At 31.2% G+C, this 14,430-nt stretch overlaps 1 protein-coding gene across 1 annotated transcript in view; it reads right to left on the bottom strand.

The window, feature by feature from the left end:
* Positions 1-4,826: 4,826 nt before the first annotated feature.
* The window catches only part of LOC130892472 (protein Wnt-5b-like), a 37,677-nt gene continuing 28,073 nt past the window's right edge, over positions 4,827-14,430 (bottom strand). The window contains exons 4-8 of the mRNA XM_057797909.1: positions 12,684-12,864; positions 11,205-11,316; positions 11,023-11,125; positions 6,028-6,240; positions 4,827-5,944 (exon numbers count right to left, since the gene is read on the bottom strand). Coding sequence (XP_057653892.1) covers positions 5,802-5,944; positions 6,028-6,240; positions 11,023-11,125; positions 11,205-11,316; positions 12,684-12,864 — 752 coding nt within the window. The 3' untranslated portion in view covers positions 4,827-5,801. The remainder of the gene's footprint in view (positions 5,945-6,027; positions 6,241-11,022; positions 11,126-11,204; positions 11,317-12,683; positions 12,865-14,430) is intronic.

The raw sequence follows: 14,430 nt of genomic DNA, 5'->3' as shown, positions 1-14,430 counted from the left end.
CAATTAGACTGTATGACGCGCGTTTCGACAAGACTGAAGACTGTTTACTGTAAAAACGTTCACGATTAGACTGTATGACGCGCGTTTCGACAAGACTGAAGACTGTTTACTGTAAAAACACTCACAATTAGACTGTATGACGCGCGTTTCGACGTGACTGAAGACTATTTACTATAAAAACGCTCACGATTAGACTGTATGACGCGCGTTTCGACAAGACTGAAGACTGTTTACTGTAAAAACACTCACAATTAGACTGTATGACGCGCGTTTCGACAAGACTGAAGACTGTTTACTGTAAAAACACTCACAATTAGACTGTATGACGCGCGTTTCGACAAGACTGAAGACTGTTTACTGTAAAAACACTCACAATTAGACTGTATGACGCGCGTTTCGACAAGACTGAAGACTGTTTACTGTAAAAACACTCACAATTAGACTGTATGACGCGCGTTTCGACAAGACTGAAGACTGTTTACTGTAAAAACACTCACAATTAGACTGTATGACGCGCGTTTCGACGTGACTGAAGACTATTTACTATAAAATCGCTCACGATTAGACTGTATGACGCGCGTTTCGACAAGACTGAAGACTGTTTACTGTAAAAACACTCATAATTAGACTGTATGACGCGCGTTTCGACGTGACTGAAGACTATTTACTATAAAAACGCTCACGATTAGACTGTATGACGCGCGTTTCGACAAGACTGAAGACTGTTTACTGTAAAAACACTCACAATTAGACTGTATGACGCGCGTTTCGACAAGACTGAAGACTGTTTACTGTAAAAACACTCACAATTAGACTGTATGACGCGCGTTTCGACGTGACTGAAGACTATTTACTATAAAAACGCTCACGATTAGACTGTATGACGCGCGTTTCGACAAGACTGAAGACTGTTTACTGTAAAAACACTCACAATTAGACTGTATGACGCGCGTTTCGACAAGACTGAAGACTGTTTACTGTAAAAACACTCACAATTAGACTGTATGACGCGCGTTTCGACAAAACTGAAGACTGTTTACTGTAAAAACACTCACAATTAGACTGTATGACGCGCGTTTCGACGTGACTGAAGACTATTTACTATAAAATCGCTCACGATTAGACTGTATGACGCGCGTTTCGACAAGACTGAAGACTGTTTACTGTAAAAACACTCATAATTAGACTGTATGACGCGCGTTTCGACGTGACTGAAGACTGTTTACTGTAAAAACGTTCACGATTAGACTGTATGACGCACGTTTCGACGAGACTGAAGACTGTTTACTGTAAAAACACATCAATACTTTTAAATAAATGATTTAAAACAATCGAATATTTATTATTTATCATTAACTGTTCCAATATAAGCGATTTTTCATAGTTGACTCGACCGAATCACGTTTTGCAAATTGCGTTTGTCCATATTTTCACCCCGTACAATTTTTTTAATAACTCGACAACGGAACCGTCAGCGAAACTAATGTAGCCGATTCCGAAGTCATGGGTTAGCGATAAATTGGAGAATTTGCGGTTCGACGTTCGAGGAGGGGGGGTTGGACGGAGTAAACCCCAGAAATGACTTTTCGAAAGGGCATATCCAGGTGCTAGCTTAGTGTGCCGGTTTGCTAATGACGTCGGAGTCCGCCAGCCAGTTACATCCGTAACGCGGCGGAGAAATGGCTATAGTGATATAATCTGCTGATATACCGTTTGAAATACCTGCGGTAGCACTTCCGCCATTGTGAAAATTCATAGGTGCGATATTAGCTTCCACTACCTATTCTCGGTGTATTTCTGTTTATGTATATCTCGGATACTGACTTATAGCTTTCCCTTTAACGCTTTGTTCGTTCCGGTTTTTATTTATTCGGGTTTGATGATCATAAGGGTTGACGCTTTAACTCTCTATCTGTTTTCCGGAAAATTTCACAACGCTAAACTTCATTTAAATAAAAAAAGTCACTCGAATCATATCGAAAAAACGTTCTAGCTTCAAACTGACCGACTTGGACCTCGAATGTAATTGTCTCGTTGGTAAATCCAAATTTATTTCATTCTAAACAAACATGGAAGATGTTAGTAGTCTTAAAAAGAGTTGAGGCAGTTAAAAAACCTCAAATTAACCTCAGCCCACCGAGCAACTCGTCCACAACACGTATTGAAGCCGGGTGTGCCTGCACGAGTTTACAGAAGACCTGATAATAACGTGGGGCGTTTGAGGAAGGTTCCAGCAGGGTTTGAATGGGCAGACTAGGTTTATATTGAAGTTTTAGGGGATTACGACGTTGCTTACACCGGTCAACATACTACGGATCGGCCAGCGCGTAGTCAGGATGTTTTAACCGCATCATTCGCCTGATTTGGCTCTCTTGGATTTCCGGCTGTTTTCGCATCTCTGAAACTGATTTTTAACCGAGTATTTTCGACGAAACTAACTTTGTTTGTTCGTTACAATCGAGTTTTGTTGATAATTTTTCTTAATCGAACCAAATCGACGCGATACAAATCACGATAAAACTTTTGTAATATCGTCGAACGATATTTTTCACTCGAGTGACATTAATCCCGAAATATCCAGTTCTAATCCTCGATGTCATATTTCTTTTCGTAAAAACTTAACGGGAAGTCTCCGATATACAAAATTGACCTTTATTGGTTTTTTACTTTATTACTATTTGTAAGTGAGGGGCCGATATTGGAAATTTGTGTTTAACGACACTCCAATATGGCGACTGCACTGCAGAACGGGATATCAATTTGGGATTGTAATTTTTTTATGCAGATTTTTTTATTAAACACCCTCGGCAATAACATAAAGAAATTTCCATTTCAGTTAGAACGGATTTCATTTCGATTTGAAATCAATAAACTGTGTTTACGAGGGTTTTTTTGTGAAATTTCATGATTATATTAAAAAAAATATTATCTAGTAAACATACGTAACATAAATAACTTTTATTTCACACCGTATACTTAAATAGTCTAAAGCTACAACAAGATTTCCAATCAAATCCAAAATTCTACATGTTTTTGATTTGTATTAAGATTTTACACACGTATCAAACTCTGAGTAGCTGTTGAAACGATTTGAAAATAAAATATTTATTGAATAATTTCATTATTGCCATCTATTGGTTATAATAGATTCTAACCATATATTTATAATATTGTAATCTGTAATAAAGTATTTAATTCAATTTGTAGAAAAAGTTTCTGACTAATAGATGGCGGTAATAGTTCGACACCATATTTTATCCAAAGAATAAAATTTTCAATTGAGATACACCAAGTATTTTATTATTATTTATTGCAAAATCAATTAATTCGATTCCTTGTCGGTATTAACTGGATGTTATAAAAATTACCTGTAACGACAGAGATAAATCAGTTTCAAGAAAATGTCACAGATGGCGATTTTACCTTGTCGCCATATTCTATCCAAACTAACCAAAATTTTTAATTAGTTATATAGTATTCTTCCAGTTTGAACTCTGTTAGATACTTGATTTTATTTGCTTGTACAATAATTATTCAAATAATATTTCATTTGCCACTTTTTGAATGTTAAAAACTCTAATAATAATAGCTAACCACAGATACCTTAGAAATCAGTTTGGAACTATTCTCATAGATGGCGCCTAAATCAAAATTGATTAAAGTTTCTAAATTGAAATAAAGTATTAAGCTCAAACATTATAACACTTACTTCCTTATTGTTTGCTGAAAAAATTCATTCGATTTGTTATTTTCTATCTATTGATAAATGATTGTTATAATGTTATCTGTAACCATAGTTACAGATGTTAAAGAAATCAGTTTTACTAAAGTGTCATAGATGGCAGTTGTAGTGTTACGTCATTTTTTGTCTGAAAGTTTTATTACTTTTTATATCTAAATACAGTATTAGTGAAGATATTTTATCGTTATTGATTTTGCGAATAATTCATTTAAAATTTGTTATTGCAATATATTGATTGTATAATATTCCAATAATTTAATTATAGTAACCTGTAATAGCATTCACTTGCTGGGAATCAGTTCTAGCACGGTGTCATAGATGGCGGTTGTAGCTTGTCGCCATTTTCAATCCAATCATGTAATTTTATCATATTATTGCTGGATTTAGAGAAAATCTATTCAACAAATTGTTTATTGCTTCAAATTTCATATTTATTTATAATAATATATAGATACAGTTACCGTTTTCTTAGTTGAGTGAATTTCATAGATGGGGGTTGTAGTTTTACGCCATATTTTATCCAAATTTTAACTACAGTATTTCTCAAATTTGAAAATATTCCATTTCATGCATTGTTCATGTCTTTTAATTATAATTCTTAGTTAAACTGAACATTATAGATGGCGGTTGTGAATTTACGCTATATTTTATCAAAAAGTAATGAAATTTTGAGTTTCAAATAAATTATTCGTTAAATCTAGAAGTTCTAGGGTGTTTTATTTCCGCTAGTTTCCAAAACAATTTCGAAATAATGGAAATAATCCGAAGAGTTGGTACAAGTATGAGATTACAGTTTTCTATTTAGTTTAAAAAGAAGAAAACTATAGTCATTTACAGTTTAGACAATTGAGATTATTATAGTTACGGATATTTGTCGTAGATGGCAGTCGATTGGTACAAACATCGTGCATATCTTTTGAATGTAAAAAACCATAGATAAATACCTATATTTCTCTCTCTCTCTCTCTCTCTCTCAGCAATTGTTGATTTCAACAAGATCCCTCTCTATATTTAATATTTAATCTATGAGGAAAATTCGAGTAGTTGAAGGATTGAGGTTATGATTATTAATAATAAAAAACTGTTTGAAATATAAACAAGTATATTACGAATTTCAACAAATAAATAAAAAATGATACAGTCTTAAGTACTAGTTGTACAAATTTATCTTAATCTAATTTAAATTACATCTTACAATAGATATACAAATAAATGAAATATCCCCAGATAATTTTTCCTGTAATTGGAGTACATCCGCCATTCTATAGAAGAATGAGGGTGACTCTTAAATGAATTAAATTATGGGTAGATGTTTGGAAATGGGGTCCACAAGATTTTTGGTAGTAAAAAACCGCAAAATATCTATTTTTAGTAGTTTTTTTTTCATGTTTCGGGTGCATTTAAGATAAAAATGAGACCTAAGTTATAAATAAAAACGAAAATAAAATAAGTGACGAAATTTTGTTTTTTAAACATTTTGCCAAAGTGCGTTAGAAAATAAATGAAATAAGAGAAATATTGAAAATACCAATTTTTTATCAAATTTATCAAGCACTTAGAACCTAACCTAAAATTTCATCCAGGTACGTCAAAAAATTATTGAAATTTTGATTTCCAAACATAGATGTCATTTTAATTTTGAATTAAGCCGAAAAAATACAAAAAACGAAAAAAAAAATACTAGAAATATCAATTTTTCTAACCAAAAATAATAACCAAATTACAAGCTTAATTCGATTTTATTTTTCCAATACACTAAAATCCAATAATTTAAACGATGTTTTACTTAAAAATTATATTATTTGTTTATATTTTATTCACAAAAAAATACAACTCACTCGACAAAAAACGTACATTCAATTGTATAAATAATTTATGTTTGACATTTCGACCCTTACTGAGATAAAATCAAAATTATTTAGCACGCCACTGATAATTAATCCATTTTGTTTTCATTTATATATGGGAAAGAGAATAAAAAAAACTGAAATGTATACTCACAGTTGAATTAATTAATATAGGAAACAAATATCCATAAAATTAAACGTTTTAACAAAATTTATTTGCAAATATGTATTTCCGTAGATCGCACACAAGTTCTACACTGCACTTTACAACACCACTCGAATTTACATTGACATCTTTCTTTAATCACACTTTTGATAGTATTATAACCACGACCACAACACATCAGGTTACAACCTGAAACAAAAAAGTTTTTAATACTACCAATTATAAAATTAATTTTAGAAAGAAAAACGAATGTAAAAAAGTAAATACCCTACCGTCTATATCAGGCGATGTCCTGTTACAAACTCGACCTTGAGTACCCAAAGAACCAGTAACTTCATCTTTGATACAATAATTAGGAGAATCTTCTAAATACACTAGATCGTACGACGTAGGAATGGTAACTTGAGGGTCTCGCAATTGAAGACGTCCTCTACGATTTACTCTCACTTCTGTTGCTCCGTCATATTTATCTTTTAAATAATCACCTTAACATATGAAATTACATTTAGGTTACGTTGTTGTATTAACGACGCCATCTATAGGTTTACTTTTCAAATAATAATATCTTTAGTAATATAGGATAAATTCATCAACAGTTTTTTTTTGAAATATATGGTTAAAAGGAAAAAATTTACACGTATCTGTTTATTTTTAATTAATTATTAAAAACCTTATTAATATAATTTACAATATATTGTTTTTGTCCTACCATCGCCATCTATCTTTTACTGAGTTATCTATAGCAATATTACATACTGGTTGGGAAACAAGATATGGTTGACGAGTTTTGGGAAAGATATGACAGATAGTTGTTTTCAAAAAAAAGCAAAATTGTTCATAATTAAGGTCAACATCATGATTATTTTTATTAATTTCAATAATAAAGTCATTAATGATTGCAACAATCACAAACGATGTAGTAATTTTACAAGCGCCATCTTGGTATGTTCTATGAATATAGATTCGTTATAATACGAAAATAGTTGAGTTTTTAATTCAATAAAGGTGTGTTTATTAATTATTTAGAAAAAAAAAACTGAAAAATATAAATATTTGTTAATAATATAATCATATCATAGAAAATTTAATATTGTCGTATTACTAGGGCGCCATCTTTCATTGACTTACATATCAATAATCTTCCCATTTATGAAGTTTTCTTCTATCGCATTAAATAAGTAAGAAATTTCTACACGTCGTACACAATGGGTGATTAATTGACTATATTTCTGATACAAAGCGACGATATTTGAATTTCAAAAGAGTCTCAACTATTCTTAACATTGAACTAAAATGCATTTGAGTGGGAAGCTGCAAATCATAAGTACATTTATTTACACGATGAACAAAGTGTTAACATTGTAACAGCAACCCTTTTAAGGCATGCAATCAACAACTTCTTGAATGTGTTTAAATATTGTGTGCAGCCGGAACATAAAGTAGTTTCTTCGGGTATATATAGAGTGTTAAAATGAATATTTGTCTAAACATTAAATCTGTCAAAAAATAAAATGATATATATTAGTTTTTAATAAGTTTCATAGATGGCGTTGATAGATTTACGTCAAGAATCAAGATATGATATTTTTAAAAAGGGTATTTTAATTTTATTTGGCTTAGAAACGATATAAATTTGGAAAACAAATCTAATATTAGTATTATAATAATAACAGTATGTATAATTATATTTCTTATATTATTGTTGATTGTTATAAAATTCCGTACATAGATGGCGCTTATTGAACGGAATGAGCTATCACCTTTAAGCGTTTAATAAAAATCCATTAAAGTACCATTTAGATACCGTTTATTTAGTGTTATAGACCTGAAAGTTTTTATTTTATTACAACTCTAATATGAAAATTTTTGAACGGTACACCTTGTCGTTAGATAAGAATTTTCTTTCGTATGAATAGTTTTACAGCTAACGACGTGAACTTCAGTCATAAACAGTCTATTTTACGATAGAGTTGAATGTTTATTTTTTCCTTCAAGTCGAAAGCGCGTTTGTCGGCTGAAGGTATTGTGACTTGTAATTACTAATGGCTAATAAAATTTACAAAAGAAAAGTGTACAATTAAAAAATATGACAGTGAGAAATCGTTAACAAGACAATCATTTTTCACCCCTCTATGATTTATGAATTATGACACAAAATGGCTGTTTTGAGAAGCTTGACGATTCATCGGGCCAGTACTTTTGCAATCATCCTCGTATGTATTTTTCAAAGTAAAGCAAAAAACTGGGTTATTTGGATACTCTGAAACGACTTTTCCTAATAATTTACATAACAAATCACTATTTTATGAATATTATTACAAGACAATTGGTTTTATTAAATTATTAGCAAACGTAAATTCAAACACACCCTATAACCGCCATTTTGTTTATTTTAACCTTAAAAATTCATATCTATTCAATGCTAATCAGTTTGACTCGCAGTATAAATAGCAATTGTATTATTATAAAGCCTTTCCGCACGATATTCTTCATTAAAAAGTTTCCTAAAACAATAATTTAATGTCTAGATGTTTTGCGTGTTATGCATTTCGAAATTATTTTAAATGTGTAATAAGAGATTCGTTGAAAGTATTATAAAAAATGAATTCTTAGTTTTCCATTGCTTGTTGTCGGTGTCAATATCAACAATCGTCATTAAATTACCATGTCACAATACTGAGTCTTGTTAACATGCAAAATACGGGAACTTCGTGTGAGGCCTAAACAAATTATTGTCTACAAACATTTTATCGATCCAACGGACCAAACCTACTCAAGTGAACGACACTGTCCCATCTCTAGTTAAAATTTATTCGGTCGACTTTATACAGTGACATTCGATTTTCAACTAGACAGTATTTAAATGAAAATAATTATTACTAGTAAATTTGTTTTTGAAATTAATTACGCAAAATATATTGTATAGTGTATTAATTAATCTGTGTCGAATTAACTATCTTTTTTATTAGTCGTTTTATACGGTATTGGAAAAAAGTATTTATTGCTAAACGTGTTAAAAATGTCGTTATCTGTACGAATATACGAGGATTATACGAAAAGTTTTCCGCTTCACAATGAAAATAGACTTTTTACCATTTTTATTTTTCTATTTAATCTATTTTTGATTATAAACACTTTCCAATCTTTCTAAGTAGTATTTGAGCCCTTTTTCTCAAAATAGGTGTTTACGTATATGATGACGTCCTCGTCTAATGAAACTATCGAAGTTGGGAAACAGGTACAAGTCGCTGGGAGCTAAATCTGGTGTATACATTGGACTTGCAGTCAATTTGAAGTGAAAATCTATCTCTAAGGGAAACTTTGAGGTTAGGAAACCGGGAAAACATCGCTGGGATCTAAATCTGACATATACGATGGATTTGCAACCAATTTTAAGTGAAAATCTGTCTTGTAAGTGAAACTTTGAGGTTGGCAAACGGGAAAAAATCGCTGGGATCTAAATCTGGTGTATACAATGGACTTAAAGTCAATTCGAAGTACAAATCTATCTCTAAGGGAAACTTTGAGGTTGGGAAACCGGGAAAACATCACTGGGAGTTAAATCTGACATATTCGATGGATTTGCAACAAATTTGAAGTGAAAATCTGTCTTGTAAGTGGAACTTTGAGGTTGGGAAACGAGAAAAAATCGCTGGGATCTGAATCTGGTGTATACAATGGACTTGCAGTCAATTTAAAGTACAAATCTGTATTGTAAGTGAAACTTTGAGGTTAGGAAACCGGGAAAACATCACTAGGAGTTAAATCTGACATATTCGATGGATTTGCAACAAATTTGAAGTGAAAATCTGTCTTGTAAGTGGAACTTTGAGGTTGGGAAACGAGAAAAAATCGCTGGGATCTGAATCTGGTGTATACAATGGACTTGCAGTCAATTTAAAGTACAAATCTGTATTGTAAGTGAAACTTTGAGGTTAGGAAACAGGGAAAACATCACTGAGAGTTAAATCTGATATATACGATGGATTTGCAACAAATTTGAAGTGAAAATCTGTCTTGTAAGTGGAACTTTGAGGTTGGGAAACGAGAAAAAATCGCTGGGATCTAAATCTGGTGTATACAATGGACTTAAAGTCAATTCGAAGTACAAATCTATCTCTAAGGGAAACTTTGAGGTTGGGAAACCGGGAAAACATCACTGGGAGTTAAATCTGACATATTCGATGGATTTGCAACCAATTTTAAGTGAAAATCTGTCTTGTAAGTGAAACTTTGAGGTTGGCAAACGGGAAAAAATCGCTGGGATCTAAATCTGGTGTATACAATGGACTTAAAGTCAATTCGAAGTACAAATCTATCTCTAAGGGAAACTTTGAGGTTGGGAAACCGGGAAAACATCACTGGGAGTTAAATCTGACATATTCGATGGATTTGCAACAAATTTGAAGTGAAAATCTGTCTTGTAACTGGAACTTTGAGGTTGGGAAACGAGAAAAAATCGCTGGGATCTGAATCTGGTGTATACAATGGACTTGCAGTCAATTTAAAGTACAAATCTGTATTGTAAGTGAAACTTTGAGGTTAGGAAACCGGGAAAACATCACTAGGAGTTAAATCTGACATATTCGATGGATTTGCAACAAATTTGAAGTGAAAATCTGTCTTGTAAGTGGAACTTTGAGGTTGGGAAACGAGAAAAAATCGCTGGGATCTGAATCTGGTGTATACAATGGACTTGCAGTCAATTTAAAGTACAAATCTGTATTGTAAGTGAAACTTTGAGGTTAGGAAACAGGGAAAACATCACTGAGAGTTAAATCTGATATATACGATGGATTTGCTACCAATTTGAAGTGAAAATCTGTCTTGTAAGTGAAACTTTGAGGCTGGGAAACGAGAAAAAGTCGCTGGGATCTAAATCTGGTGTATACATAATGTAAACAGCTTACAAAACAATACGAAGAATCAACCGGCACGTGCAAGACGCATCCGCCAATTTTTAACAGCGATTAACTTAATTGAACAGGATCGGCTCAAGGTTTATATCAGAGGATGAGTTGCGTCGAAATAAGTTTCCTTTATGGATATGGAAAAGTCATTTGGCAGCTAAATTCGTTTTTTTTTATTTAGAATTTGATAACTGAAGCCGGCCCTGCAGACGAAATTCTCTTTTAGATAAGGTGAATATATAAATAAGTGCAAGTTCAGAACCAAACCAGTTGTGCCTTTACGATTATGAGTATTTTGAGATGAGAGGATAATAAATTTGAAAAATAAAAAAATTAAATATCGGAATTTGCACTTACCGATTTCTCTGAAGGTCGCTAGTTGTTGCCAGCACGTTATTAGAGAACAGGAGCCAGATACGCCGTGGCATTTACAAGTTACTTTCGATTTCTTTATAACGGCCTGAAAATAAATTCGAATTATAATTTTTCTTCGTACAAATGACGTTGTACGTGATTAAATTCGTTGTTTTTATATTTACCCTGCGTCCCGCCTCGTTATTATGTAAATTCATAAGGATTCTTCCTTGTTCTCTAGTCCCTCTTTTATATTTCCTTTCCTTTTCCCTTACGTCCACAAAACTTTGCGTGAACCTAAACATATAGAATAGCCCTCGTATAAACGTTTATTTTTTGTGCCAAGAATTTTGAAATATAAATATTACTGTATATTTAAAATATACAAATAATTAATTCGTAAATTCGAAATATTGTTTTATAATCAACTACGCCACTGACCGACTGAGATTTAACCAGCCTTCTATGATTCAAGTTTAGCGATTTGTTTCGGTAATAATATGACGTATAGTCTAGGGTGGACATGACATTTATTATAGGGGGCGCTTAGCCGTATAAAATCTGTAATACTAAGAGATTTTCAAATATACCGTGATTTATTATATTAAAGTGAATATGACACAATATCAGGATGATTTAATGCAATAAGCAGATAAATGAGATCGAACAATATATTGAAGCTGTTATTACAGAATGAATAATCTTTTCAAACTATAGGTTAAGTTTTATAATTAATTACTTTTGGAAAAATAATGAAATATGAAGCAACAGTTTCTAATTAAACTAAGCCTGTACCAGGTATAAATAGAAGTAAAGTAATTTATAATTAAACTCGTCGTTTCATATGTACTACTTTTTAATGTAGCGCCAAACCCTGTTTAGTATGAATTATAAAAAATAAACTTTGTTTTACAGTCAATTATTTAAATTCATCCTAAATACAATCAATTCTACTAAATACTTTACTTACTTATGTTTATTATTTTGTTATTAATTAGCAATTTGATATCATTCATTATAAACACAAAAAGTGGGGTTATTGGAGCCTGTCATTTTGCTAGGATGAAGAAAAATGTATTTCCCTAACAATGCTATTATTTAATAGATGACGCTACGTGTCTATATTATTTTAATTAAAAGTTTCTTTATTATATAACCCAAATATTTTTAAAATTAATTTAGTATTAAACTAAATTCAATATTTAGCCATTTGTTCCATTAAAAACAAAACTTGTAATCCTGTTAGAATAAAGATAAGTAATTACTTCTGCTATCGTTTAATAGATGGCGCTACGTATTTTATGATTTTAATTTAAACTAGAATAATTAAAAATTTCTGATTTTATTATCGAAATGATAAATTTATTCTATAGAAGGTCTTCTAATATGATGTTTTTATTTTTTTAATGCAACGTCAACTTCAATTTTGTTAAATTCCTATATATTTTCTAATTTTATTTTAATTAGTTTTTTGTTTTTTAAGGGACAATTTCTGATACTTCTGATAGATGTGAATATTTATTATTCCATACGACTTTTTTACTGAATTTTTTTATTTTTACGTACAATTTTCTTGAAATATCTCGTGAAACGTGAAACAAAATGGATAAAAAATGGCGTTATATACGAGAACATACATCAAAATATATAGAGGCAAAACTCACTTATAACCGTATTCTAAGTTATCTCCGCATCCACCCCATACCCAATCTTTTTTTAAATCTTTGGGGCGGTTCATTCTAGAACAACCACAAGATGACAATTGACCGTCTCGACATGCTCTTGATACTGCATGGACTACACCAGCTGATGCCAAAGCATGCGCAAAAGCGGTTTCTCTACTAGCTGAAATAATTAGAAAAATAACAAATAACATGAATGGAAATATTTACAGTAGAATAAAAAAACAATAAAATAGAGGCATATAAAAAGTTATTTTTGAAAATATTACAAAATTAACAGTTTTTGTGTTTATTTACATTACGTTGAGCAAGGTTGAGCAACGTTGCCAGACGTTATAAATAGTATGCAGATTACGGGATTGAGAATGACATTTAATATCATCATTTTTATCGAAAAAAAAGTTAAATCAAAATGTATTTTATACTTGGGAGTATAAAGACACAATTAAAAAGCAATTTTTATAAGGAGTGTGTCGTAAAACCGATAGAAAACGAGATAACAACGGTTTTTAGTTACACATAACCTCGAATACCTAAAATTACACACAGAAAAAAGTTTCGGAACATTTTTGGAAAACTAAATTTTAATGTACTTATAAGAATAAGATTCGACGTGAAAAAAAAAAACATTTCGATACGCCTTACGTGAAGATCAGATGCGCTGAAAGCGATTGGAAACTCATTTCATGAATCAGTGAACGTGAATCAGAGCAGACAATGGATTTGTATTCCGGATATTGATTGATTACTGTGTAATTTACATTTTTTATTACCCTTAACGGTTGTCAAACTTTATTAAATTAACGTCCACGAAGTTTGAAGTGCTAATATAGCGTCCAAATAGGATTTATCTCAACAAGAAAATGTACGACTAGATATACGGTGCGAAATGTAGAATTCTCTATCCTATGGGGTTTTTTCCATGGTTACAAACGTGCAGAACGTGAAGAAAATTTATTTTTTTGATATATATATATTGTTTAATAGTGGTTACTTTTTGTTTATAAAGCAAATTTAAAGTCTTTAACGACGGAATTTTGAAAATGACAGAACAAAAATTATTGTTTTCATTGACAAATGTCATTTCCATCGAATATGACATCTGTCATTATCGATATCGATTTTTTTGAATCGAATAGAGCGTTTCTAGGTTATAACTGTTTCATAAAAATAATCGATTTAAAGACTTTCAAATAATTAAGTTACGAAAAATGCATAGAACAAATATTGAACGGTTGTGTCGCACGAATGAACAGATAAGTAAATATTAAAACACTTTCAAGAATATACAAAGTGTACTCAGCTTTTAAATCAATTTTCTAATAATTCCTCGCGAGTAAAATGTAAATAAAAATTATGTACATTCTTTAAAATCTATAGATATATATTCGTAGCTCATGAATATTTATTTATATTGTTATTTTGTAGACATTTAAATCGTGAAACTTATTGTAATAAATATAACAAAGAAAAGATCGTACTTGTGGTAAAAAGTGACCTACTTTCGAAAAACGGCTGTTGTCTCACGTTTTTCATTGACAAAAACGACATTATTACTTTTAGAATGAAAAAAATTAAGTGATTAGCTGAAAAAATCTTACGTACAGGTTGTCCTAATAGAAATTATAAAATAGTCTCGAATAGAACCTGAGTTTGTACGTTCGAGGGTCGAATTTATATACAAAAAAAAAGAAAAAATGTATTTAGGGAGAAAAATAATGACATTAAT

This window comes from Diorhabda carinulata, chromosome 4 (genome assembly GCF_026250575.1).
Source record: "Diorhabda carinulata isolate Delta chromosome 4, icDioCari1.1, whole genome shotgun sequence".
Taxonomy (NCBI): Eukaryota; Metazoa; Arthropoda; class Insecta; order Coleoptera; family Chrysomelidae; genus Diorhabda; species Diorhabda carinulata.
Note: the sequence above shows the minus strand (reverse complement) of the source record. Positions and strands in the feature narration are given on the sequence as shown.